The 24,801-nt window shown below is 32.9% G+C and overlaps 1 protein-coding gene across 4 annotated transcripts; it reads left to right on the forward strand.

The window, feature by feature from the left end:
• Positions 1–985: 985 nt before the first annotated feature.
• PDK4_1 ([Pyruvate dehydrogenase (acetyl-transferring)] kinase isozyme 4) lies at positions 986–11,610 on the forward strand. Of its 4 annotated transcripts, XM_051217313.1 has the most exons (8): positions 986–1,312; positions 1,347–1,479; positions 1,524–1,641; positions 1,961–2,125; positions 3,851–4,060; positions 6,719–6,789; positions 8,566–8,664; positions 10,377–11,610. In XM_051217313.1, exons 1-5 carry the CDS (start codon positions 1,062–1,064, stop codon positions 3,931–3,933), a joined length of 750 nt encoding a protein of 249 aa, XP_051073904.1. In that variant the 5' UTR covers positions 986–1,061; the 3' UTR covers positions 3,934–4,060; positions 6,719–6,789; positions 8,566–8,664; positions 10,377–11,610. The 4 variants fall into 4 exon arrangements, with proteins under 4 accessions (XP_051073904.1, XP_035586101.2, XP_051073905.1 ...); XM_035733861.2 differs by lacking the exon at positions 3,851–4,060; XM_051217314.1 differs by lacking the exon at positions 3,851–4,060 and having other exon boundaries at positions 997–1,312; positions 1,347–1,641.
• Positions 11,611–24,801: the final 13,191 nt, after the last annotated feature.

Consider the following 24,801-nt stretch of genomic DNA (forward strand, 5'->3'; position numbering starts at 1 on the left):
CATTCCGACCTTGGCGTCTAAGTCTCCTATCGGGACTGTCAGGTCCTTTCCTGAGCACTTCCAGGTGATAAATTGCAGATTCTCGTGAAACTGGTCTTTGTCTTACATGCTTTTTTGGATAGTATTAGAACAACTCTCTGAGTGTGTGGTATAATTTCCTCTTCATGATCGGAGTACAGCAGAATCTCTTCCGTACCTAACCTTTGCTCTCCAGCTTGAGTCCAATGGGTTTCGCTGATTCCGAGTACTGTCAAATCGTATCTCCTCATTTGCTTAGCTATTTAACTGGTCTTCCTGGTCTCCCACATTGTCTGGACATTTAAGGCACCTATACATTGATTGTCATTGTAGTTGTTAGAAGGGCATCGAGTTCGTGGCTCCCAAACAATCTCGGCTTTCAGCGTATGACGCCACAACTCTTCCTCAAACTCGGATAGCAGAGTTCAAATGGTTTAATTTGCTTATTAAGGTTAGCGTTGTCTTAACAAGATTGTTTTTTACGGGATCGGGTTTGTGATCCCGTGCTCAACGCTTTTTCTTTAGTCGGACATGGGACTGTCAGTAGCCCTTAAAAAGTTACAAGCAGAGTTTATCCCCACGTACTCAACACTAAATATCGAAGACTTACAGGACTATTTATTTTGAGAAATCATTTGCCGCTGCGAAAGTTTGCCTACCCTAAGACCCTGTGCTCGACAGCCCAGGCAATAGTTAAGGACTGCATCTGTAGGAAATTACTTCCTTCACAGACGTCACTCTGAGTGACCAGCTTGGCTCATATTATTGACGAGAAAAATACAACTTGCCACTGTAGTGAATTGGTTCCTCATTATATACTGACGACCCTCTGGGCTTTCTAAAGCAAAGTACAATAATTTTTACACTCTCCTTCACAGAATTCTACGATTCTACAATTTTCTCAATATCAGTACATGAGCTGTAAGGAAACGGTTAGCTGACACTTACTTGCCATACATATATTGGACAAAACAAGACAATTTGAATGGGCTCGCCACTAAGTCCTGTCGTTACAGATGCACTTATGGAAGTCCTAGTTTGATATGCGATTATCTCAAACTATTTTTATTCTGAGTGGAAAATTTGCTGACCACTTTATACGATTTGGTGGGTACACTCCCACTCCTTTATCGTTGAAAAAGCTGATTGCATTTGGTAAAGTCGGCTCGGTTCAGGAGTCTGCATCATTCTTGGCTTATGAACTTCCTGTTCGCCTAGCAAATATCTTGCAAGAAATCCATTTGCTCCCAGAACAACTCGTCAGAACTCCTTCTGCATCTCTTGTGAGACGATGGTATGTTTAATTTTAAAAATGTATACTTCTATAGGTACGAGCAAAGCTTCTGCGAATTGATGGACTTCGAAAAGATAAAATGGGACGAAAAAAGTTTAAATCAATTTAACGAAATCCTCGCCAGTATACGTAGTCGTCACACGACCGTCGTTGAAACGATGGCACAGGTTTCCGTGTATTTCTTATTCGATATGCTAGGTATGTAATCCAGGGTGTAATGGAAATGCAGGAAAACTACAAGACTGACATAGTTACAAACAACCAGGTGCAATACTTGGATAGGTTTTATATGATGAGAATCAGTATTCGTATGTTGCTTAGCCAGCACTGTAAGTATATATTAAACCATGAGATTTTCAAATGTTTATCATTGTTCAGTTGTTCACTACTCAGAACAGTTGATTGTATTTAGTATTTTGCTGCGTAGAAAGTTCCCATGTTACACATCACGTGGCCGAATGTCCTAACCTAGTCCGTTTATACTTTTTTTCTAATGGCTTTATAAATATTTAAGAATTTAAATCCTTTACAATGGGTTTTTAAACCCTTTAAAAGACTATGAATGGGTAACATTTAAGCTATTTTAAAATTAGTGTAATGGCATTTAGCTGAGGCTTAAAAATTTCAACCGTTTGTTTTTCATTTTAGTGCTCATGTTTGGTTCAGAGTTGAATAAACATAGAAGATACGTAGGCTCGATTGATCCTGATTGCAATGTTCGAGAAATATTGGATGATGCATACGAGGATGCCAAATTTCTTTGCGAGCATTACTATTCAGCGGCTCCTGAAATGAAGGTTCGGGTGCATAGTGGTAAGTTCTTAAATCCAATTAGTTTTTCGGTGTTCAGTACTTTGAAACCCATTTCACAATGGTCCTGATTGTAAAACGATTTATGAACATGTGACGCGATATACGGACTTACTCAAAGCAACGAGACTCGAGTATTTGTTCCTAGGTGACGTTTCGTCAATAATGTAAAGCTATAGTGTATTAAATTCGGGGTATAACTTAAAGTTACCGTAGCATTGGATTTCACCATCCTTCGAAATCCCTTGTGGTACCTCACCAAATTTTTATTCCAGTAAATGTGTGAATAAAAGTCGAGTGTTTTGCTGTATAGAGAGACAACAGCCAACCTAAAATCAACAAACTTTAGTACTTGGTAGTCATCATATGTCAAAGTTTTGCATCGAATAAAAATTTATGTAATTCGAATAGCAGGTGATTCACTTTGTTTTAGAATTACACATAACTACTGATAAAGTGTCAATATTAGTTATTTATTATTATCCTCGTAATTTCTTGAGATTTTTGGTTAGTTAACTAATGATATTCAACTGTGCAACTGGTCACCATAGTTATAGGTCTGAATAAAAGTACGTTGGAACTTAACAAAGTTGAATGTTCTAACAGTCTTGAAGCAGATCATTATAGAGTATACGAACCTTGGATCGTGTACGTTTAGACATTCTTCAAAACTATAAATCATGGTTATAAATTAAGTAGTTACTTCTGTTGATATGATATCCATCCGTAGGTGGCTTTTTAGTTTTGGTTATCATATTGGATGCATTTCCAATGATTACGAATATATCGTCCTCACTATTAACCTAAACGACTCCCTACATTTTACGTTACTTAAAATAACTATTGGTTTTCCAGGATGTTTACAGGTTTTCCCAATATTAATTTTAACAGATTAAGGGTTAGTGGGTGTTCATAATAATTTAGATTTGACGCTTTCTTAAACTTCATATATTTTTGATTATGTTAGTTATTTTTATGTAAGTAATCATTTTTTTTTCATTATTTAGCAATTTAAGTTATAACATGACTTAAATAGCTCAATGATTTTGTAATCCAATATGTTCGATACATCTTTGTTATTCCATCGGCAAAATGCTGCCCTCCTAGGTTTCATAACAAAGAATTTCGAGGTAATTATAGGTTAAAGCATGAGATTTGGGAATTTCGAGTGCTTCGGGTGTTTTGTAGAGATGCTGAGGGATTGTATGAGTGTTTTTAGGCTATTATACATAATTTTAAGGAATCTCAAACTGGTCGGATCACATTTCACGAAAGGCACTCGTATACCTGCGGGAACCAGACACCCGGGTGTGGTAGTATTTATCTGCCATATGATGAGCAGCTGGTTTCTTAAACTTTATTAAAACAAACTTTCTGCGTTATGATTAACTAATTGGGTGTTAATATGACCTGAGTTCTATCAGTGTAGCTAAGCGGTTGTAATAGTGGGCTGGTAGAGCTATGTAGCACACCATCTTTTTCATTTTTCAACAGCTTGTAATCAGTAATCATCAATATAGAATCCGGCACAAACGTTGAGCGCCTGAGAATAGATTATCACAGGCCAGTTTAGAAAACAATGCATGTTCTATTCACATCATATGCTGCCAAATACGGAGACCGGCGCACACATCAATACTAAGATGTCAAGATAAGCGCACTAACAAATGAATAACGTTTGTTTATGGAAAGTTAACCGAACTTTTAAATTTGCTTATAATCGTTTAGCTCTATCCTACCGTAACGCGGAGTCAGCCAAAATAAATGAATATCATCTAAGTATCCTGACAATGATACCAGTGCCAAATTAGCACTGACATACGCTTTACTTTGGTTATCTCTAAAGTCAAAGTCACAAAAACTACTAAAAATGTCAGTTAAATTTGGAATCGCGCTGCCTATCTTGTGGTCAAGTACTATGTATCTTTGCCAAAGCATGTGAGTCAAGCTTGTTGATTAACATATTCAATGTAAAGTCGGATTTGCGCAAAACATTTTCTTCATGGACTAATAATACAAGACCGATAACTCATTTTCCTAGTCACAAGAGTATGAATCTATGCAACCAGTGTTCGAAAGTCAATAACAAGGACTGTATCGTGACAGAAAATCAACCAAAGTCATTTGCTTTACTTATGGTCTACGTTAAGTTCATAAAGCGATTGTTCGTATGCGGCTACTGAACACGTTCAAGCAGAACTCAACTGTGGCACTGACAACTCTATAAAGAAAGGCCAATGCTAAAGCTAACAGGCAGTCCAAGGTCAAATCAACCAGGAAAGAATTTTAAAAAATACGGAGAAAATCTGAATTCCTACTGGTTTTGGGCTGATTGTTTTTTACATCACTTTCTGTTGGTGCTGTAAACTGTATATAGATAACTGGATCGTTAATAAAAAACTTAACGTCGGTAGCTCTCCTATATGGTATACTTGTCCGATATTTTTTCATCGTACAGTAACATTAGGGGATCATATATTCACTTGGTAATATACACGTTTACAGAAGTAGGTGGAAAAGATCTAAAAGGTGATCAGAGGTTAAAATAAATCCAGCAAGTTTTCAACGAATGTTTTTTAGCTTCGTTTCTGCGGTAAGCTACTTTCTGGGGGCTGAAATCACTGAATACTTTGTCATAATATGATATAACCCAGAAGTCATTAAGAGGATGAAACAAAAATATTTAGTTGGGTTTTCTGGTATATCGAAACCTTACTTTAGGAAGTAGATTGATTGAATCATTTCCAGGTGTTACAACTGTATGGTCTTAACATTGACAAATATGACTTTGATCCTAGAGATTCCTTGGGATATATGGTTGTGTGACTGGAAGTCAAAGGGTTATTTGGAATAAGGTAAATGTATTTCCATGTATTCGTTTATTTTAATGCCTTTCAGCACTGATGAGTCTAAGAAAGATTGAAATGCGATGAAAACTTACTTATTTACGCCTGTTACCCCTAGTGGAGGAGCATAAGACGCCCGCCAGCATTCTTTATCACACTCTGTCATGAGCAGTCCTTTCCAATTGCTTCCAGTTGCTGTTCATTCTTTTGGTGCCTGCTTACAATTCTGGTCTCAGTGTGTCCCATGGTCTTCCACTTTGCCTCTTCCATTCAGAAGTCCAAGTTGGCGCTTGCCTCGTGATGTAGTTTGATAATTTCCATAATGTATTTCCTATCCACCTCTAGCGTCTTCCCCTAATTTCCTCTCCATCTGGAAGTTGGTTTGTTCTCCACAGTAGGATGTTGCTGATGGTATCCGGTCAACGGACATTCAGTATCTCACATAGACAATTGCTTATAAATACTTGTAATTTTTTGATGATGTTTGTGATAATTCTCCGAGTTTCAGCTCCGTACATTAGAACTGTCTTGACGTTCGTATTCAGGATTCTCACTTTGATATTAGTTGACAGTTGTTTTGAGTTCCGTAAGTTGTTCAACTGTAGGAATGCTGTCCTTGCTTTGCCAATCTTTGCCTTTACGTCTGCATCAGATTCTCCTTGTTCATCTATGATGCTGCACAAGTACGTGAAAGTTTCCACCTCTTCCAGAATTTCTCCATCAAGCGTGATTGGGTTGGTGTTCTCTGTATTATATTTGAGGATCTTCGTTTTTCCTTTGCGCATGTTTAGAAAAAGTTGAACCAAAAGGGGAATTCACATTAATCTTTAGGGTTGTGGTAGCTATACATTTTATGAGGTAGTTGTTCACTGGTTACTTAATTATTTTCAACAGTTAGGCTGTAGGTTCAAACTTCACTTCATTTAGACTAGATATTTAATATTATGAATATTAGGGTATTGAGAATCTAGCATTCATGATATCGTGTTCTCATCCTTGTCTTACACCGTTCCTCACATGGAATGCATCTGTCAGCTGTCCTCCATGTACAGCTTTGCACTGTAATTCGTCGTACCAATTCCGTATGAGGTTTACGATTTCCTCAGGTACACCATAGTGTTGAAGAAGTTTCTGTAGGGTCGTCCTATCCACATTGTCAAGTGCTTTCTCATAATCAAGGATGTGGGTGTATGGTGACAAGTTCCATTCAATCGACTGCTCAACAATGATCTGTGGTGTCGCGATTTATTCTGTACACGACAGATCCTTACGGAATCTAGTCTGTTGATCTCGAAGACGTCTATTGAATCTTTCATCCGGTTCAATAACACTGTTGAAAACTTTTCCTAGTACTGATAGTTGTGTGATGCTTCCGTAGTTTTCACATTCTCTCAGATCTCCTTTCTTTGGTATCTTGATGAGGTGTCATTCTTTCCAGTCTCACCATTTGTTCTTCCTCACAAATCTTCCTGAATAGAACGTGGAGCATGTATGTGATTACTTTTATGTTTGACTTCAGTGCCTCAGATGGTATGTTGTCAGGTCCTGTTGCTTCCCACTCTTGATTTGTCTGATGACCGGTTTCTTCGATTGTTGGTGGGGTGACATCTATGGAAGGGTCTGTAGGTGCTGCTTTGATGTCAGGTGAATTCAATGAAGTTGGACTATTCAAGTAGTTTCTGATTATTTGTATAAAAGTATATATGTTGCCATTAAAATGAGGGGGTTTCGATTACTTTGTTTTTTTCAGGTGACAATGCAAAAATTGAATTTGTCTATGTACCTTCGCATTTGTATCATATTTTGTTTGAACTGCTGAAAGTAAGTTTTTATCTTGTTAATTTTTTCATGTGTGAATTTGACCAAAATTGGAGATGAATGATTAATGGGAAGGTGACTTAAGTAGTTTGTTTCGATATCCTCATAATAAATTGCTCAAAATAAGGATCATGTTGCTTATATTCATAGGCGAACGAAAAGTGCTATAAACTATAAAAATATTGTTACTCAAATTCAAACAGACTGAATATAATATAATTTGTTTATTATAGTATTAATGTAGTAACAATTTACTTAAAGATTCACTTGTTGACTTGGAATATGCTGATGACGTAGTTCTATTTGGTGAAGACTCTGACAAGATGCAGAGTCTTCTGACCACTCTAAGCAAGAATGCAAGCATGTTCGGGGTGCGATTCTCCTCCTCGAAATGCAAAATGTTGCTTCAGGATTGGGTTGCATCGACACCCGAACTAATGATAGGGAGTGAAGTAATTGAGCGTGTCGACCGCTTCACTTATCTTGGAAGTCTGATCAGCCCTTGTGGTCTGGTGTGTGACGAAATCTCAGCACGGATACAGAAGGCTCGACTAGCTTATACCAACTTGCGTCATCTATGGCGTAGGCGAGATATCCGTCTATCAACCAAAGGACGTGTTTACTGCACAGCGGTTCGTTCCGTCCTACTTTATGACATTTCGTGACCCCATATGTCTCTTACAGGTTAATACAGGTTTAGGTAGTACAACGAATCAATCGAATCACATATAGTCAGTGAATATAAACAAATTTGGGGATGAAATCGTAATGTTTGTCGAAAACCATTTGGTTTAGTGAGTATATGGATGGGTGTGAATAAATGTGAGATTATGCCATGGACAAATGCTCCCCGTTTAATATACAAGTCCATAAGTTATAAAAGCCTTAGTGATTTCGTTTATCTTCGATATTCTCTGAAACAAGTCACAACTTCACTAAGTTACCCCTTACTGCAAAGTGCATCACAACCAATGTAATCCAATCTCTAGTCACAACTCTCCGTTGAAATGGGTGGGTATGTCTTTTATTTGAACTAATAACTTCGAAAGCTTAATCGTAATTTTATGAAGATCTTTAATGCAGCTCTGTTCCATATTTCGTCAGTTTTTCCTTTCTACTGTTGAATTTTCTATACGTGTTGGTAGAGCACCCTATTTCAGGAATAATGAGTGGTAGATAAGTCCACTGGTGAGTTACAAAACCTGTGTTTTTAGTTGCTTGATAAATTGATTGTGATACAAAATGTAAATATGAAAATGTCCAATTGGATGTACGTTTTCGGCTCAATGATATCGGGTTACAACAACGTCCTTGAATTCATTGTTCTATGTCCTCATTATCCGGAAGTTTCCCTCTACCTACTGTTTATGAAAAACTACAGATCCTCTTAGTTGATTTTGATAAACCCCCTGTTTGACCCAATAAGCCTATCATTTAATTTATGATGTCATTAGTAACACTTTCAAAGAATCGTTTAAGGTAACATAAAAAGGTTCTTTTCTGATCAATAAGTGTAGAGCTTGAATCGAACTGTTTTCATTACAAGGAGTTGTGAAACTAAAATGAGTGAGGATTTGAAATTTAAACAAGTTGGTTATTGTCCAGTCCATGTATTAGCCAGAATATTAGATCGCTATTCGTGTACTTCTCAAAATCTCATTTTAAAGTAATTTGTATCCTATTTTAAACTTACTTTTGTGAGTTAATACAACTTAGGTATTGCTATTAGTATATGTAGGATTAATATTCGATGTTTGTGTTAATTTTCATTCTTCATAGAATGCCATGCGAGCAGTGGTGGAGCAGCATAGTAGGGCTGACCAACTTCCTCCCATTAAAGTCTTGATAGCAACTGGTCAGGAAAATGTGGCGATCAAAGTAAGAATAATTCAGAATGATTTACACCCCAATATTGTTTTATGTATATCATAATGTCTTCATCAATGTGTGTGTATATATAGTAAAAGTTGATTATTACTGAATGACTGATAAATTAGAGCCATTAATCCAAGTCGATATTCCACGACAGTATGACGAGATGAGATAGGTATAATGACTATCAAAGTAATTGTAATAATTGTACTAGCAATTGGGAATTAGAAGATTAAACATTGTGATTATAATTATATTGTATTAAAGTTATCGTAGTGTCTGTTTATAAACCGTAACGGATGTTTTGCATGAAATGTTCATAATCTCTTGTGTATCTCGGAAAAAGCCATCTGGTGTTGTAATGGAACTTGGAAAAATGTACTTTCTTTTGCATTCAGTTAGGGCGCTACTGACATAAAGCTGCAATGCAGTTCCTGCGATTTCATACTTACCAAGTTATTTTCCAAAGGTTGAGGTTCTTTGATGTAAATCGCGTCTAATTTAGTTTTATGACAGACGAGATGTTTCTGTTCTGATGAGACATCTTAAAGTGTTGTATTTGGGCTTTTTGAGTATGAATATATGTTTCGAAATGATTACATTTGGTACAAAACTGAACAGTTAACGTTGTAAGGAAGAAGATTGCATCACACAGTGACTAAGAATTCAACAGCTATTGGAAACCAGGGCGTACTGTACAGCCTCCTCAACAGTGCATACTCTACTCCACCAGAGATCCAATGTCGAACCTTTACGAGCAAACTTGTTATCTTTATGTCACTGATATCATATGTTTCAGTCTATGATTTTAAGTGATATACCCGATAAAATAGTATATGATTTCAATACGGATTCCTAATTAATTTCATTTAGTTACATATTTTGTGTAATAGCGTGATCTCTTGGTCATTTATATTTTTGATGTTAGAATTTATTGCTTTGAAAAGATGAGATTGTAATATTGACTATGTAGTTTAGTTCCTGACTTGTACAGCTAGTGATTTTCATCAACGAAACACCGAGGAATTTAAAGTTTTTGACGGCAATCTAATTTTGTAGGTCGCAGTATATATATATATATATATATATATATATATATATATATATATATATATATATATAGTTTAAAATTTTGTAACGGAGACTCAAATGCTATAAAGTATTGCATTAGCTGACATTGAAATACCGGCATTAAACCTGTTCGCGTACAAATTATGGAAAGGAAATTTGTGAATTCTGAATATGTAAATAGAAGTAGGGAATAAATTTGATCTAGAAATCCGAATCTTATGAATTTCCAATAAAGTACCGTACAATTGAATGGTACCATTTGACCCTTACCAACTTTGTTGAATAATGTGAATTCAGTGAAAACTGTCTTTAACTTCACTGTTGTTACTGTTATTTATTCAGGAATCGTCGCTTATGCCTAATTCATGTACTACATATGACTATCAGTCAATTTCTTCCCCTGTGAGTCTTCTCACTATTTATAGTCATACTTTAGTGGTAGCTTTGAAATGTACGACTCGTCCTCGAATACAAGCAGTACTCAACAGTTGGTATCAGTCAGTTGCATTGGTTGATAATTGACTGAGTTGGTGTATTTGATAATAACCTATTTACTGTCTAAATATTTGTGACTAGTAAAGAGTTATGATAGTAATAATAGATAGTCGTGATATTGTTGCTGTTGTTTTGAATCTTTTCGAAATCAGATTTCTGATTTGGGTGGTGGTATCCCACGTTCTCAAATGGATTTAGTTTTCAATTACACTTATACAACTGCCGGGCAGGCTAAACGATGCGGTGAAACATCTTCATTGTCAATGGAACCCAGACCGCCTGGTCAGGGAACCAGTGCTCCGATGGCAGGTTATGGTTATGGTCTTCCACTTAGTCGATTATATGCAAAGTACTTCAATGGTGATCTTATACTATCCGGCGTAGAAGGATACGGAACTGATGCTATAGTATATTTAAAACGTAATGCTGCTGAAGCTGATGAACTGCTTCCTGTGTTCAATCGTACCTCTGCTAAACAATACGGGAGTGCTAGTATCCCGGTTGCCGACTGGTCTAATCCTCATATAACAACTGGTTGGCGACGAAATTGAATATCCCTTCATTAAATTTCATTTTCACCATATTAAAGAATTTTCTAACCGGCATTTTCTCCTTTTTTGTGGATCTCATTACTTTAGTTTTCCATTTTCCCTCTTTCACCCATCACCATTAGTTTCTAACTTGACACTATAACACACCAGATGACATCGATGTGAAGCTCAAAACAGTTTATCAATAGTACATTTTAGAGTTTTCGAAATTCCTTTCGTTCTCTTGTGAATATATTTCACAGAGGAATTAATTTATTTGAATGATGCTTCTCCAATTCCTGTTGTTATATATTTCAACTTTGCTCCTTATTAAAGTAATCACACATTCAGTGTATACTCTTATGAGTAGAATAAGATTTTCTTTCATCATCACATGAAATCTTTTGTTCTTAATTTCCATTTACTTATTATTAATTGTTATTTACAGGCAATATTTTAGTTATAAAGGGAAGCAAATAAGAAAACAGAATGTCTGAAAACATTTTCGATTCATCTTCTAGTCTTACATTAAATGTGTTAGGAAACACTGTCTTAAAATTTTATAACTGACATTAATATTGTTATCATTAAAAAGCTGATATTTTTGTTTTCTCCCTTTATTATTGTTCTTATTTTTCATATTCTTCATCTTTTTCATCTAAATCATCTCATTTCCTACCTTCATTTCTCTTGAATATACAAAAACAAAAATAGACATGTAATTCAATGTGTTTGCTAAAAGACTAATTAAATGTCTTTGATCATTTGCTTTATTGAACTGTAGAATATTTTTATTTATTGATATCATGCTGATCTTTTCAGTTTCGAATAAAAAAAATGTTTTTTTGTTCATAAATAACTTTTCTATTTTCTTTTAATATTGTAAAGGTACAGTCAGTTTAGATTGATATGATGTGCAGAGGGGGGGGGAATGTTTGCAAAGAGTAGTTTTTGACTGAGTCATAAGGTGACAAAAATTATATAAGGAAGTTTTCATGGTATAATGTCTTATTACATTTTCATTGTGAATTCATCTTAGATGAATAATTGTGATAAACTTCATTTTCTCATTACATGATCCAAATCTAGATGAATAATTATTGAAAATAGGTAAGTATTGAAGAACTGTTTGATTGTATTTAAATTTCAATAATTTACCAACATTGAATTAACTACTTCTCCTGAATACGGTGTTTATTTTGTTGTGCTAATGAGGTATGGCAACTTGAACTGATGCATATATGTGCTTGGTCCTACATTGTAGCTGACTGATTTAACTTTCAAATATAATTTTCCCAAATAATATCTCCATACTATGTATTCAATTTCTACGAAACTATTCGTTCAAATATTGACGAATATTAGTATAAGTGTTTTATAATACATATATTTTCTGTTCTATACCACTGAGTAGAAAAAGTATTTCTGACATTTCGTGACTTCATGTAAACCACTTCTTCAGAGTAAACAAATAATTTAGATGTTTCATTCATTGTTATTCTGAAATCGTTTCATTCTAGTTATTTGTAAATAATTATTTAAAGATATTGTAAAGAATTATAGGAAATTTAATACGATTAGGTTGGGTTAGATATAGTTCCCTTTTTAATTTAATGTCTGTGGTTCCGAAAAGGCGTTTAGTGTTAATTTTTTTATAATTGAACTCTTTTAATAATTGTGTTTATTAGCTAGAAATCGTTCATATTTTATTACCAATTATAATAAATATCTATGATGAAATTATTGTTCATGGAACATTAGTAGCATAATGTTCTGAATAGTATACATCAGTAAATTAATCGTTCTTTAGTATATCTCACTTTGAAATTTTCAATTAAGTGTTTTGATAATCAATCAAATATAGTTGGTTAGAACAAAATTATGTTTAAAGGGAAATAAACTTTTTACAGTTACTGTTGATTCAAGATTACTTCACTAATTCGGTATACAGTCAAGTTAATCTGGCAATTTTGCTCTATTATAAATTATTTGATAAGAGGAGAAAAGTCAGTTACATTAAATGGTTTTGTAAATACCAATTTTTTGGCGTATTACTTTATTCTGCATAATAAATCGGTGTTATTTAAACAAGCTGACATATCAAGGTTATCAGTTACTCTGAATCAAACGTTACTTGGTAAGAACAGACAGTAAAACAGTTGACTTTTTTCCGTTATGATTTCTGTTCAGAGCTAAATCGTATTTGTCCGACGTTTTAGTTTAATCAGCAGTGGAGTAACAATATAACATAAGTTCGTATGTTTAACGAGTTTTATTTCAATGTCATCCTTGAATATGAATTATTCCTGATATGGGAGTATGCCATCTATACAAGCTTATTAATGAATAAACATTCTGTTCCTGGCTGATCTATAAAAGATAGTAAGTTTTATTTGATTTTGTTAGTTGTTTGAGTAGAGTTAAGAGTTTGGTGCATGCAAGTCTTATCTCCCTCACTGTGTTGATTATATTAGTGGAGGTTAAACAACGGGATCTAAAGTTCAACTCCTTTATCATTCATATAAGGTTCACAGATGGTGAAGCAGACGAGCCGCACATTTCAATCTTTCTATACAGATTATGTATTCTGTCTTGCACTTGTTACTAAAAATAGTTATTAATTATATATATAAAGTTAAAAGTGTTATTAGCCTCGATGACCCTTCCATTTACTAGGTTTCGGTGTCCTATTTTACATTTCTCGTGTAAGGTTTAATTTTCGTTGATATATCAAGCCCTTTTTTAGATTCAATTATTGAGAAATAATAATACAACTTGATAAGCAGCTAAATCTACAGTGTCAGTTATGCTAAACCACTGCTAGCGTCCCAATTAAATTTGTATTGTGGCGAAATGGCCGTAAAACACCTAGCGGATCCTCACAGCCGATTAGACGGAGGTAATTTGAATAGTGTTACTATATTGTTCATGAAGGATTGCTATTAGCAGTCAATGTCGGGCCTTCATCAATTGTAAGTTGATTGAGGGTTACTGGACTGTTGTTCGTGGGAATGTGCATTACAATCATGAGTGCGATTCCCTGGGGTACGATAACAATTCGTGGATGCGTAGGTTAACGGACGCGGAATTTGAAACAATGCGACCTCTTATTTTGGGGACGTCAGCATTCAATATTGTGCACTTCGTTTACCATTCTTATGGTAAGCGCCAGAATCCCCAAGATGTTTTTAACATATGCCACAAAGTGTTTTCACAGGCCAACCTTCCTGGTAAGCAATATGCCTGTTTATATTGTAAATGCTAGGTGATTGCGCCAAATTGAAAGCTCACATCATGTCACTTGGTGGGTTTTGTGAGTACGAAATTGATGATGAAGATTATTTTCGGTACTTTTTCTTTGCAACTGCTTATCAAATGAATTTGACAACTCGTTTTCTCGATGTTGTTGATTTTGACGGGACCTACCAAACCAATAATGAAAATTTATATTTGTATCAAGTAGTTGTATTAGATATGAATTTAATGGCAATACCTGTTTTTATTGCCTTTATAAGTCGCGAAAATCTGCTTTTCTGTCGTAATTCCTGTCGTTCTTCAGACGTTCAACTAACAATCAAGAATTGGTTGGTATTGTCACAGATAACTTATCTGTAATAGCTGCTGCTGTAACTCAAGTGTATCCAAACTCTCACCATATCTTGTGTCGCGTACATCCTATTCGTAATGTCATAAAGAGATCATTTGTTGCTGATGAAATACAAGTGGTTAAATTCGTTTAGACCCTCTACGACGCTCCTTGAACAAAGCAATACGAACTTCGTTGAGACGACTCATTGAGTGTTGAAGCTGCACAAACTCACTTAGCAAAAAGAACACTTGCGCAGAGATCTTTATTCAGTGTGCTTCTTCTGACTGGATATTGGATGCTACGTTGTATAATATATAAAAAAGAAGGAACTAACAAAATATTTTGATGAATGGCCACTAATGTATTAGTTATGTAAGAATCAAGAGACGAATAAGTAAATCATATATACATATATTAGTTTAGAGGTATAATCACAAACTAATTGAAAATAAATGTCTATATCACCTAGTGAACACTAATCTGTCTAACCATAGTACATGCAAAATTTACTAACAATGTCTTAATATTTTTTGCAATGTTCACTTAGACAAATGTAAGTCTTTACTAATTACATCGAAATGAAATGTTGCTAAACATCAATTGATACAATTGACCTTATTCGCATTTATCAATATAATCGACATAAAAATTTATTATATGAGAAGTAGACCTGTAAATTTGTACTTAATACGACTAATTTTTTTGCAATTACTTGTCAAAAATGATTATTTTTTGTAACATTAAACTGTTTCAAGTTTAATATTAATATTATTCAAATATTACGACTATGGTACATTGTAATTGTTAGTATCCTTCTAGTATGTTTAACGAATAAAATCGATGATTCGAAAAATGATTCCAGACTTTCTAAATAAGTAACGTATGCTATCTTATTCACAAAAGGCATCAAAACATTAAGATAATGATTTAGTCATACTGCACATCTACGAAACATTTGCTGTTGACGTAAAGTGAAACATAAATCTAACTTTTAATTCCCAAACACAATAACTGAGTTAAATTACTGCATACGTAGTGAGGTTTTTTTCTTAATTATAAACAGCTCAACTACATAGAATGAACAATGTATAGTTTCAAATAATTTTTACTTTTAATGGATTTATAAAATAACGCAATCACAACCTTGCGTTTACTATAGATACTTTTTTTTCGAAGTGAAATAAAACAACTTTTTTTACATTAAGAATTATTGTCAGCAAAATCACCTATGCGTTAATATTATTTGCTTCTTTCTCAGAAATGATTATTAATTTAAGAAAGCATAAAAGTTTTGTCATTTACGGATCCTTGATGTTTAGCTTAATTAATACATATCCTATTCATTATATTATCATGATGATTTATTCATATGTTTACACTCGTATAATGATTATTACAAGATCAAACTTTGTGTTAAAATAACTTGTAGAAATACTAAAATGAAAATTAGTTTACCACTTATGCATTGAAAATTTTATTATCTTTCATGTTCAGCAATCAATATGGCGAGACTCTAATTTATGGACGAGCCAATCAGAAGCGTTTTAGAGATTTTAAGGGTACGGCGCCAAGTTTAGTGCTTAATCTTAACATACGATCGGTTCACAGGGAATTTTGTACAAAACGTGATAATTGAGCGGCTACAACAAATAAAACGGCGAGACTATAATTTGTGGACGAATCAATCAGGTATAAGATAATAGATCTCGAATTTTAACGCGAAAGCCATTCATCCATTTGACTAAATAAATTTCTGGCATTTTAGCTGATGTCAGTTCGTGATGAAAACCCCATATATAATTCATAACTAAGGCAAATTACGACATTTATTGCGAACTGGATAATAAAAGCATCAGTAACATTGGCTGCAGCCAGGTACTACAATATATACGGATGTTTGGAAGGCGTACAGACTCCTACATAGGCTTGATTATGTGCATCGTGTAGTTATCCACAAGTAGCATTTTGTGCACTCAACAACTGGAGTGCACATAAACAATATTGAAGCTATGTGGTCGAGGCTGAAAGAGTTTTTTAGACTTTATCATGGCTCCAGAGGCCGACTATTCTGTAGCCATCTGGATGATTTCCTCTACTACATGCATTACGATTTTAGATCCTCTGAACTCCTATCTAACCTTGACAAGTTTTTGAACCACGTATAAGAAGCGTATCCACTTTATTTCCTTTGTTTTGTATAAAATATTTTTACTCTGTACTGACTGTTTGCTGATTGGCTAATATTTCTCAAGGTCGCCTAAGGTCGTCCATAAGTTAGTCTCCCCATCAATAATATCAACTATTAAAAACAATATCATCTTTTTTCCCAATTTTTAAGAAAAAAAGATCTATATATTATTTCTCCTGTCACGATAACTAACGACTTCAGTTCCATTTCTACTTGATCGAAAAAAATTTAAATAAACTTTTTATCTCAATGTACATTCACAGACAGGAGTTTAGGAGGGTAGTCGAATAGAATCGATCAGTATAGGGGTTGTAGGGATTATTCAGTTTTTGACTGAAACCATGAATCCCACGAGCGGGATCGTGGATACGTACTGCCGAGAAGTCCCAAACTAGGACGAAACGACCGTCCAGTGCTTCCAGGTTTTCAACGGTGGTCTAACATCAATCGCTTCATGATCTCAATAAAAAAAAAGATTAGAATTAATGTCTATATTTTCAGGAGTTAAATTTTTTTATCAAACACCAAATGGAACAGTCAGGATTATTTATTCAAAATAAAATTCAAATGTTAAAATGCAAATTCTTACATCCATTCAAAGCACTTTATGCTACTTGGATTTGAACTAATCAGATTACAAAGGTTCAGAGTTTACAGCCAATTAACTAATTATTACAGGCGACAAAATGTCTGTTCATTATAACATGAGCATACACTTTCAAAAAACAAGCTCATCAATCGTCTATTTCAAAAATTTTTTAAATCATATTCTAAAAGTTTTCACCAACAAGGGATGGGGAATCACAACCGCCGTACAATAATTGTCAACCACATTTCATATCCTGAATTGAAGCTTGATGAAAAAGAAAAAATTTTACGAAAATCATTAGAGGATTTTACAACGTTCTTACGTAGTTTTTAAAATATCAGTAATTTAAAATATTTTATTCTGAGGAAAGCTAATTGAAGGCTTTTTCCCAATTTTCAATTACAAAGATTAAATAGTGTTAAAAATACTTTTTTACTTAGTGACATTTGTACTGACTTTCATTGACCATACAAAGATATCCAAGTTAGAGAAAGTAAATACTCATAAATATTGAAATTGTTTCGTATGATATTTTCAATTCAAGTATATCAGAAGTATTGTCAGTGTACTGTATGCTACTTATGTCTGTCGACATAAGTAGTATGTAACACCAGTCACAAGAAGAATGCATGACAGCAGAAGGCTATGAGTTTCGACTTGAAGAAAACAGAAACGGAAATAGGAAGAAATTATGAACTGAAATAAACATGCAGAATATGAAGGACAAATGATGGAAATTTGCAAATGAATTATTCAGTGTACGTTCTTATATTTTACCAACAGATTCTGTAATTTTATATTTAAATACAATTGATTGTTCCCATCTGTGTGTTCGTTCATTACATTAGTACTGTTGATAATGATCGTATTCTGCTTTAATATACATAGTGTAAAATAAAATAAAATGTTGACGAACAAGAACAGTTTATTTGTGTTTAGTTATTTACACTTAATCATTTGGTTATATGGATCATAACAAATTCGTATTACTAACCAACAAATTGTTCGGTTTCAAACGATCACATTATACTTAAATACCTTTCATTAATTTGATGTAAAATCAATCGAATTTCAAACTTGATAAATGTATATTGTTTTTCTGAAACACCTGACAAATTATGTATTTAACTTCACTACTCTGTCAATATCCACTTTTCAACTACATATATTATCAGTTGATTCTACATTTTGAGGCATATCAACAAAGTCAATAAGCTTAGGTTTACAAATCTAGTAAGTAAACGTCATTTAGTCTTCATATTTATCATTACATAACATTAAAATAATAAATACTACCTAACAGAAATGGTTTTACTATAATCATATTATACATCAGATATATTATTACGTTTCAACATACAAAAGAAGTTTATACGTTAAACGAATCGGTGTTATTAATAATTAGAATGAATGTAGATGCATAATAGTAACAGAAATAGTAGTAGTAAAGTGGTAAAGTAAATGTACACTAATCAGACTTTTCATAACTTAAATTTACTTGGTTCAGATATTATGTTTTTTATCATTCATATATCACTGTTATTATTATTAACCTTGCAAATACACGGAGAATTTAATTAGTTACCATCCTATTGTACTATTTTTTACTTAATTCATATCACTTTATATGTAAAACGAGAAGTATTAAAAATAAAGGTTAATAGTGGTTCTATTCAGTAAATTATGCAATCCTAAACACCAATGGGAAGATTCAAGTAAAACAATACCAAGTGAATTAAACTTCACCCCATTACACAAGCAAATGGCTGTCAGGACTTAGTAGCTGAGTGGATAACGCCATTGCGTTTGAAGCTAATGGTACTGGGTTCGAGTCCCGGAGTGAACATCAACTCTGAGATGTAGGTACATCCAGCTGACGAGTCCCAAATAGGATGAAACGCGCGTCCTGGATTCCACTGCTAGCCACTATCCATCTTTGCATATAATGCTTGTAAATTAAGGCTATATCGAGTCAAACCTCACAGTATGCACATATGCCAACAGGAGACTGATTAATTGCAGTCCTAAGCATCGATGGGAAAATTCAAGTAAACAATACCAAGTGAATTTAATTGCAGTATATGTTTCTATAGCGGAAAAACAATCTCCTTCATAAATTATTGTTGCTAATAAACTTTAAATTTCAGTGAGAACCTATAGCTAGCTACGTATAATCGTTTACACTCTAATAAATTCCCGTTTCACTCAAGTTAAGATAATGCAAACAACAGTTGACGGTTACATGTATCTTAAATTTACGTAATCATAATAAAAGGTATAATAAATTTTGTTTCAATTATATATATATATATATATATATATATATATATATATATCCATTATCTATCTGTATGGCATGACCAGATTAAACTCAGTGATGTTTAATGCCAACTTGAAAAGACATCTAAGTGTTTAATGTTTATAAAGTAATGAGTTGAAATACAGTAGTCTAATATCACATGTGATTGTTGATGAAATACTGATAGGACTCAGTTTTCTGTTGTTTTTCAAAGATTTAAATTCAAATTAATAAATTAAGGCTACAATCTATGTGCTGAACTGTATTTATTTTGAATAACGTCGAATAGTAAATGCAGTTGCAATGTACTAATGTACGGATAACAGTTTAAATCCAGTACTACTAAGCTACCATGTTATGACACTCACCATCATTTTCAACAGATATTATATCCATTTTTTAGTTTAGAGGGTTTATTTTTCCAGTTTGTAATATTTAGAAGGAGATAATATCGATTACAAGTTCCACTTCTAACCGTTGTTTAATGAATAAACAGCTTATAGGCAAAACCCCTTATGTCAACAGAAACTGGCAAAATTCAGTTATGAATATCAGTAACTATAAACTATTGAGTCTTATGATTACCAGCAAAATATCCCATTCGTTTTACCATGTCATGCACGTACATTGAGTTCATGAATCTCAAATGAAACACTCTTCCATTTAGTATTCAAACTATTATCATCATAAAGACTATTATATTTTTGTGTTTTTATTTATTATAACCATTCTGTTATAATATTCGACCAGTCGTATATTTGTAATTCTTTTCACTTGAAAATTTGTGATATTTCAGTTTGCATTGAAAAAGATCTTTTTCACTCAATAGCGACAATTAATATTTTCACAGTTAATTCTTTTTGTGACAAATAACCCTTACACCAGTTTTGGGAAAAATGCGAAACAAAGATTAGTCTGTGTCAAAATTTTTTTTACCAAGATAGATTTAACTTTGAATATGAAAAACGAGTTACATTAGGAAAGATGATTTATTTTCTAACATTTTGATTCGCCTACTGAATTTAACCTAGTACAATGAAATTTTATGCAAACATGACTTGTAAATTGGGAATAGTTGTCTACTAGATGGTATTCGAAATCATAAAATTTGTCTAAATTTCTTGATTGATTTTAATGCAAATTGTCCATTGAGTTTTATCCTTTAAAAAATAACAACAAGTTTATCAAAGGAAACTTGATTGAGATCATGAACCGATCAATTTTAAACTACCAGTTGAAACTTGAACAGCTGTTGAAGTTAGATATTAACACCGTTGGATTCTGGCTCAATTATCTAGAGGTTAAGCATACGCACATGAAACCGAAGGTCTTGGGTTCCAGTCCTGGGTGCAGGATCGTGGATGAGCACAGCTAGGTCTCACAATTGGAAGAAAACAGCTATCGAGTTTTTCACTGGTAATTTAAAATTGATCAGTTCATGACCTCAGTTGCAACTCAACAATCTCCACAAATGAAATTTAATTTTACGCTATCCTTTATTTTGAGTTCTTACATTTTTGTCTTTTACTGATTGAATACACCATTTGTATATAAGTGTTTTAATATTCTAGTTAATTTAAATTGTTAAGATCATAATAAAGTTTATTTTTAAAAGTTAAATAATACAATATTATATAATATAAAGTTTATTTTGTTTTCTGGTGCTACTTTATTTATTTGTACTTTGTTTCTGTGGATAATTTCACTATAATGAAACAATGTGATGTTTTATTATGGATATTTTAATTTAATCTCACTTTGAACATGATCACTTTGGCTAAGTTACAAATATTAGAAAGATAATTTTGAGATTGAATTCTTTTAATCAAATAATCTGAATTGAATTGTACTTCTTTTTTTTAAACAACAAGTATGATCCTATGCATCTTGTTTAATCATAGATCATATTTGTTTAACTTCTAATCATTGATTTGTACTTTTAAAAGTTATATAAAGTAAAAGTTAATATAAACAAATAGATATGTTAGAGAAAGTGTTAAATATGAAATTGTATTTTGTGTATTATCTATCCGAAACAGAACGATACTAATATGATCAACTAAAGATTACTCTAATGGAATTATTCTAATAGTATAAAGAATAATAAGGATTGATGAATGAAGTTATGACCTAATTCATCACATTATAACAATTAATGATGTGAATGTCTCCTCTCAACACAGTGGATACGATATCGAGACGCATAGACTAGTGACTGTATTGCAATTTTATTGATAGCAAATTGATTGTCATTAAGAAGGACTTGATATATATTGTATTAGTCACTATACAGTCATCAGTCAATTGTTAATATGTAACTATTTCTTGTTTTAAAACTCAACTTTTAATTATACTTTGTAAGCATACCTCATAGAATATGTAATAGGTATTTATAGAACACTTATTTGAATTCATTATTGACTTTGTAGTTTTTTTTGCATATTGAGAATTCATTTAGATAATTTGATAAAAATATGCATTTTTAGTTGCAGGGTATCTTGGTGATGTTGATTAGGTTGAAAGTCCGTACTCCAGAAAGTAGAATATTTGATCCAATTGTGAACATTAATCCAATGGTTTAGCAAGTACTAAGAACTCTAAGATTAAAACTAGTTAGAGGTATCTTCAGTTAAACAATGAAATAATCTATGCAGTCGTTGATTATTCATTTTGTTTATGTAAAGGTCTGTGTAAAAATTATTTGGAAATTTTACTGGTTATTTTATTTTTACAATTTCATATATATGATACACATCTCTATTAATAATCGTTACTACTTCGTTTATAGTTATTGTCGAGTTCTTAGTATGAATACAATTTGTATAAATTTTTTCTTAGAATACGTTTTGATTAACGACTACTGACATGTCCAGTTCAGCAGCTTTATCGCCCGAATGTCGCTAACTAACATCATTGATATTCTCCATATTCTTTCGCTAGCTTTCAGTTTCACCTGAAACAGAAATTCCCAATCTGACGGCCTGCTTGAATATCTGGGTTACCTGTTCCTGCCGTCTAGATATTTCAACAAGTTATCTGTTTGTTTTAACAGATCATTATGTTTTTTAATCGCATAACCTATTCAAGTATGTTTGTGAATCGTTTAAAATCTTTCGCTGTACAAGTTACAAAAATTTACATTCCGAGACATCGTGATGGCTGGCAATATGCATGAAAAGAATGAATACTATTCAGATGTCGACTTCTGCTATGCTAACATGTAACTGGTGATCGTTCAATATTGATCGTCAATATGGATCAAGAAATAAGGAAGGGAAACTTGCTGAAATAATTTGCGCTGAGAATTCTATATTGCACCAAAAATATAATATTGAATTAAACTAATAATAATAATAATTTACATTATACCTTAACAAGAAAAACAGTCCAGAATAAAACTTAACTGTAGAAATAATGAAACTAAATATTAATTATGAATTACTATTGCTGGCTTCGTTTGTTCCATATTTATTATTGTGGCTATGGTATTGTTGCCACTATTTTTGTAGTTTTTTCGTCGCTCAAGCACGGTTGATCCACAAATCAGTTCATGTTAGCTTATAAGGTCCGTTGTATGTAATCAAACGGTGGTTTGTGACATGACTCAAAATAATCGTAAGTTATTGGTATCGACTCTAAAAGTTTGAAGAAAAACGCTTTTAGAAAGATAAGGCTACATTGATTCGAACTTTTCAGCAACGATGAAAAGATTTTACAAGATTACTCCAACCGTTTATTCATTTTTTGATAGAATATATTGTTTACTTATAAATATTCAAGTAGACTGCATTGTTAAAAGACATTTTCCGTGTGGATAAGTGAAGGTGGGTAATTAGTTTTTTTAATTTGTATATTCTAATGATTACGTAAAGACTTTGAATCTGAAAACAAGGTAATTATCACCGGTCATTATGTGGACATAAAAATGAGACCCATCGTTAACTAATGGTAAATCAGCTTCCTGATTTCAGGTATCATGTATTGAAACACTTTCATTTATCACTATGTGCTGCTCCCGTCAGTTGCTTACAACCATATATGTATTGGAATTTTACATTGAGATAACCTCTGACCTGTTCTTGCATATATATAATGTTTGATAACCTTTGTCATTCCAATCCTTCATATTCACTTAAGTCAAGTGTTCCACACTATTTCTTATCTCAATGTAAAACCATGAAATATAATGAAATGAAATATAATAGCGATTATCTATTTCTTGAACTAATATAATTGATTCAGTTGCAATACAGATGTTCAAAAATGCACACTTTCCTTAGTATCAATTGCAGTTGAACTGCACAGAGGATGACGACGAAAGCTGATTAATTTACCTACTTTTATTTACATTTACTGGGAAATGATAAAGTGTCTGTTAAGATGATGAAAATAATACGGTTTGCAAACTGCTTACCACGTAATCGCTCCTTTATGCAGTATAATTGACAAATATAATCCTAAATTGTCACAAATTACAGCGTTATTGGTTATCATGTGAACAACTTTTGTTGTTTAATAACACAACGGTATCAGTATATTTTTATCTTAATAAATTGATGATAAAGGATTCAGAAGTAAACGTTATATAATTCAATGTTCAAATGAAAGCATATCTGGCTCTAATATCATAAGTCATTTCGATTGGACGTCCATAAAACTTGAGATTGAAATTAAAAGTTTATCTCACAGGCATGCCATTGGCTGGAGAGGCATAAATTAGTTATATGAATTATTGCTTTGTTTCATGGCTTATTAGGTTCTATATAATTAGTTTTTTGATTTATTTTTGTAAAGAACTAAAAGTAATATGAAATAAAGTGATTTCATTCCGTCTCATCTACTTTAAATTGTTATCGACCACACCAATTCTGTAAATGAGACTTTTTATCAATTTAATGGTAAAAAAGATAATTCACATAACTCTTCAATCTATAAAAGATTTAATAAAAACTTATTCAGATGATGTATATCTATCCGAAAAACTCATTGGGCGCTTCAAGTAAAAACTCACTGGATTCAAATTCCACAGTGAATATCAACTCTAGGATGAATGTTCATCCTCTTGACAAGTCCCGAATAAGATGAAATGCATGTTCTAATTTCTTTCGCTAACCACATTCCATCTACAAAGAAGTGTAAATTATTTACTGACAGTAAGTAATGTAATGGCTTTTAAAATAACAGAAAGTACTGGACAGTTAGTTAAAACTAGTTTGGGATTTCTTATCAAATAAAACCATTTGTAGTATCGAACATAGGAACTTCAAGTTTCATGGACAGCACAGACTTCTTAGACTAAATTAACGAAATTCGGTGGTTTGTATCTTTAACATTAGTAAACTAGTGAGTAGTTTCGAGAAGTATTATCCTATTTCCTAGTGG

Source organism: Schistosoma haematobium, chromosome 1 (assembly GCF_000699445.3).
Source record: "Schistosoma haematobium chromosome 1, whole genome shotgun sequence".
NCBI classification, from domain to species: domain Eukaryota; kingdom Metazoa; phylum Platyhelminthes; class Trematoda; order Strigeidida; family Schistosomatidae; genus Schistosoma; species Schistosoma haematobium.

Excerpts from the sequence above, each read along its gene's own strand:
- PDK4_1 (XM_035733861.2), top strand. The coding sequence starts at position 1,062 with ATGCGATTATCTCAAACTATTTTTATTCTGAGTGGAAAATTTGCTGAC. Across the intron at positions 1,313-1,346 it reads GCATCTCTTGTGAGACGATG|GTACGAGCAAAGCTTCTGCG; the intron begins GTATGTTTAATT and ends ATACTTCTATAG. Across the intron at positions 1,480-1,523 it reads TCGTTGAAACGATGGCACAG|GGTGTAATGGAAATGCAGGA; the intron begins GTTTCCGTGTAT and ends TATGTAATCCAG.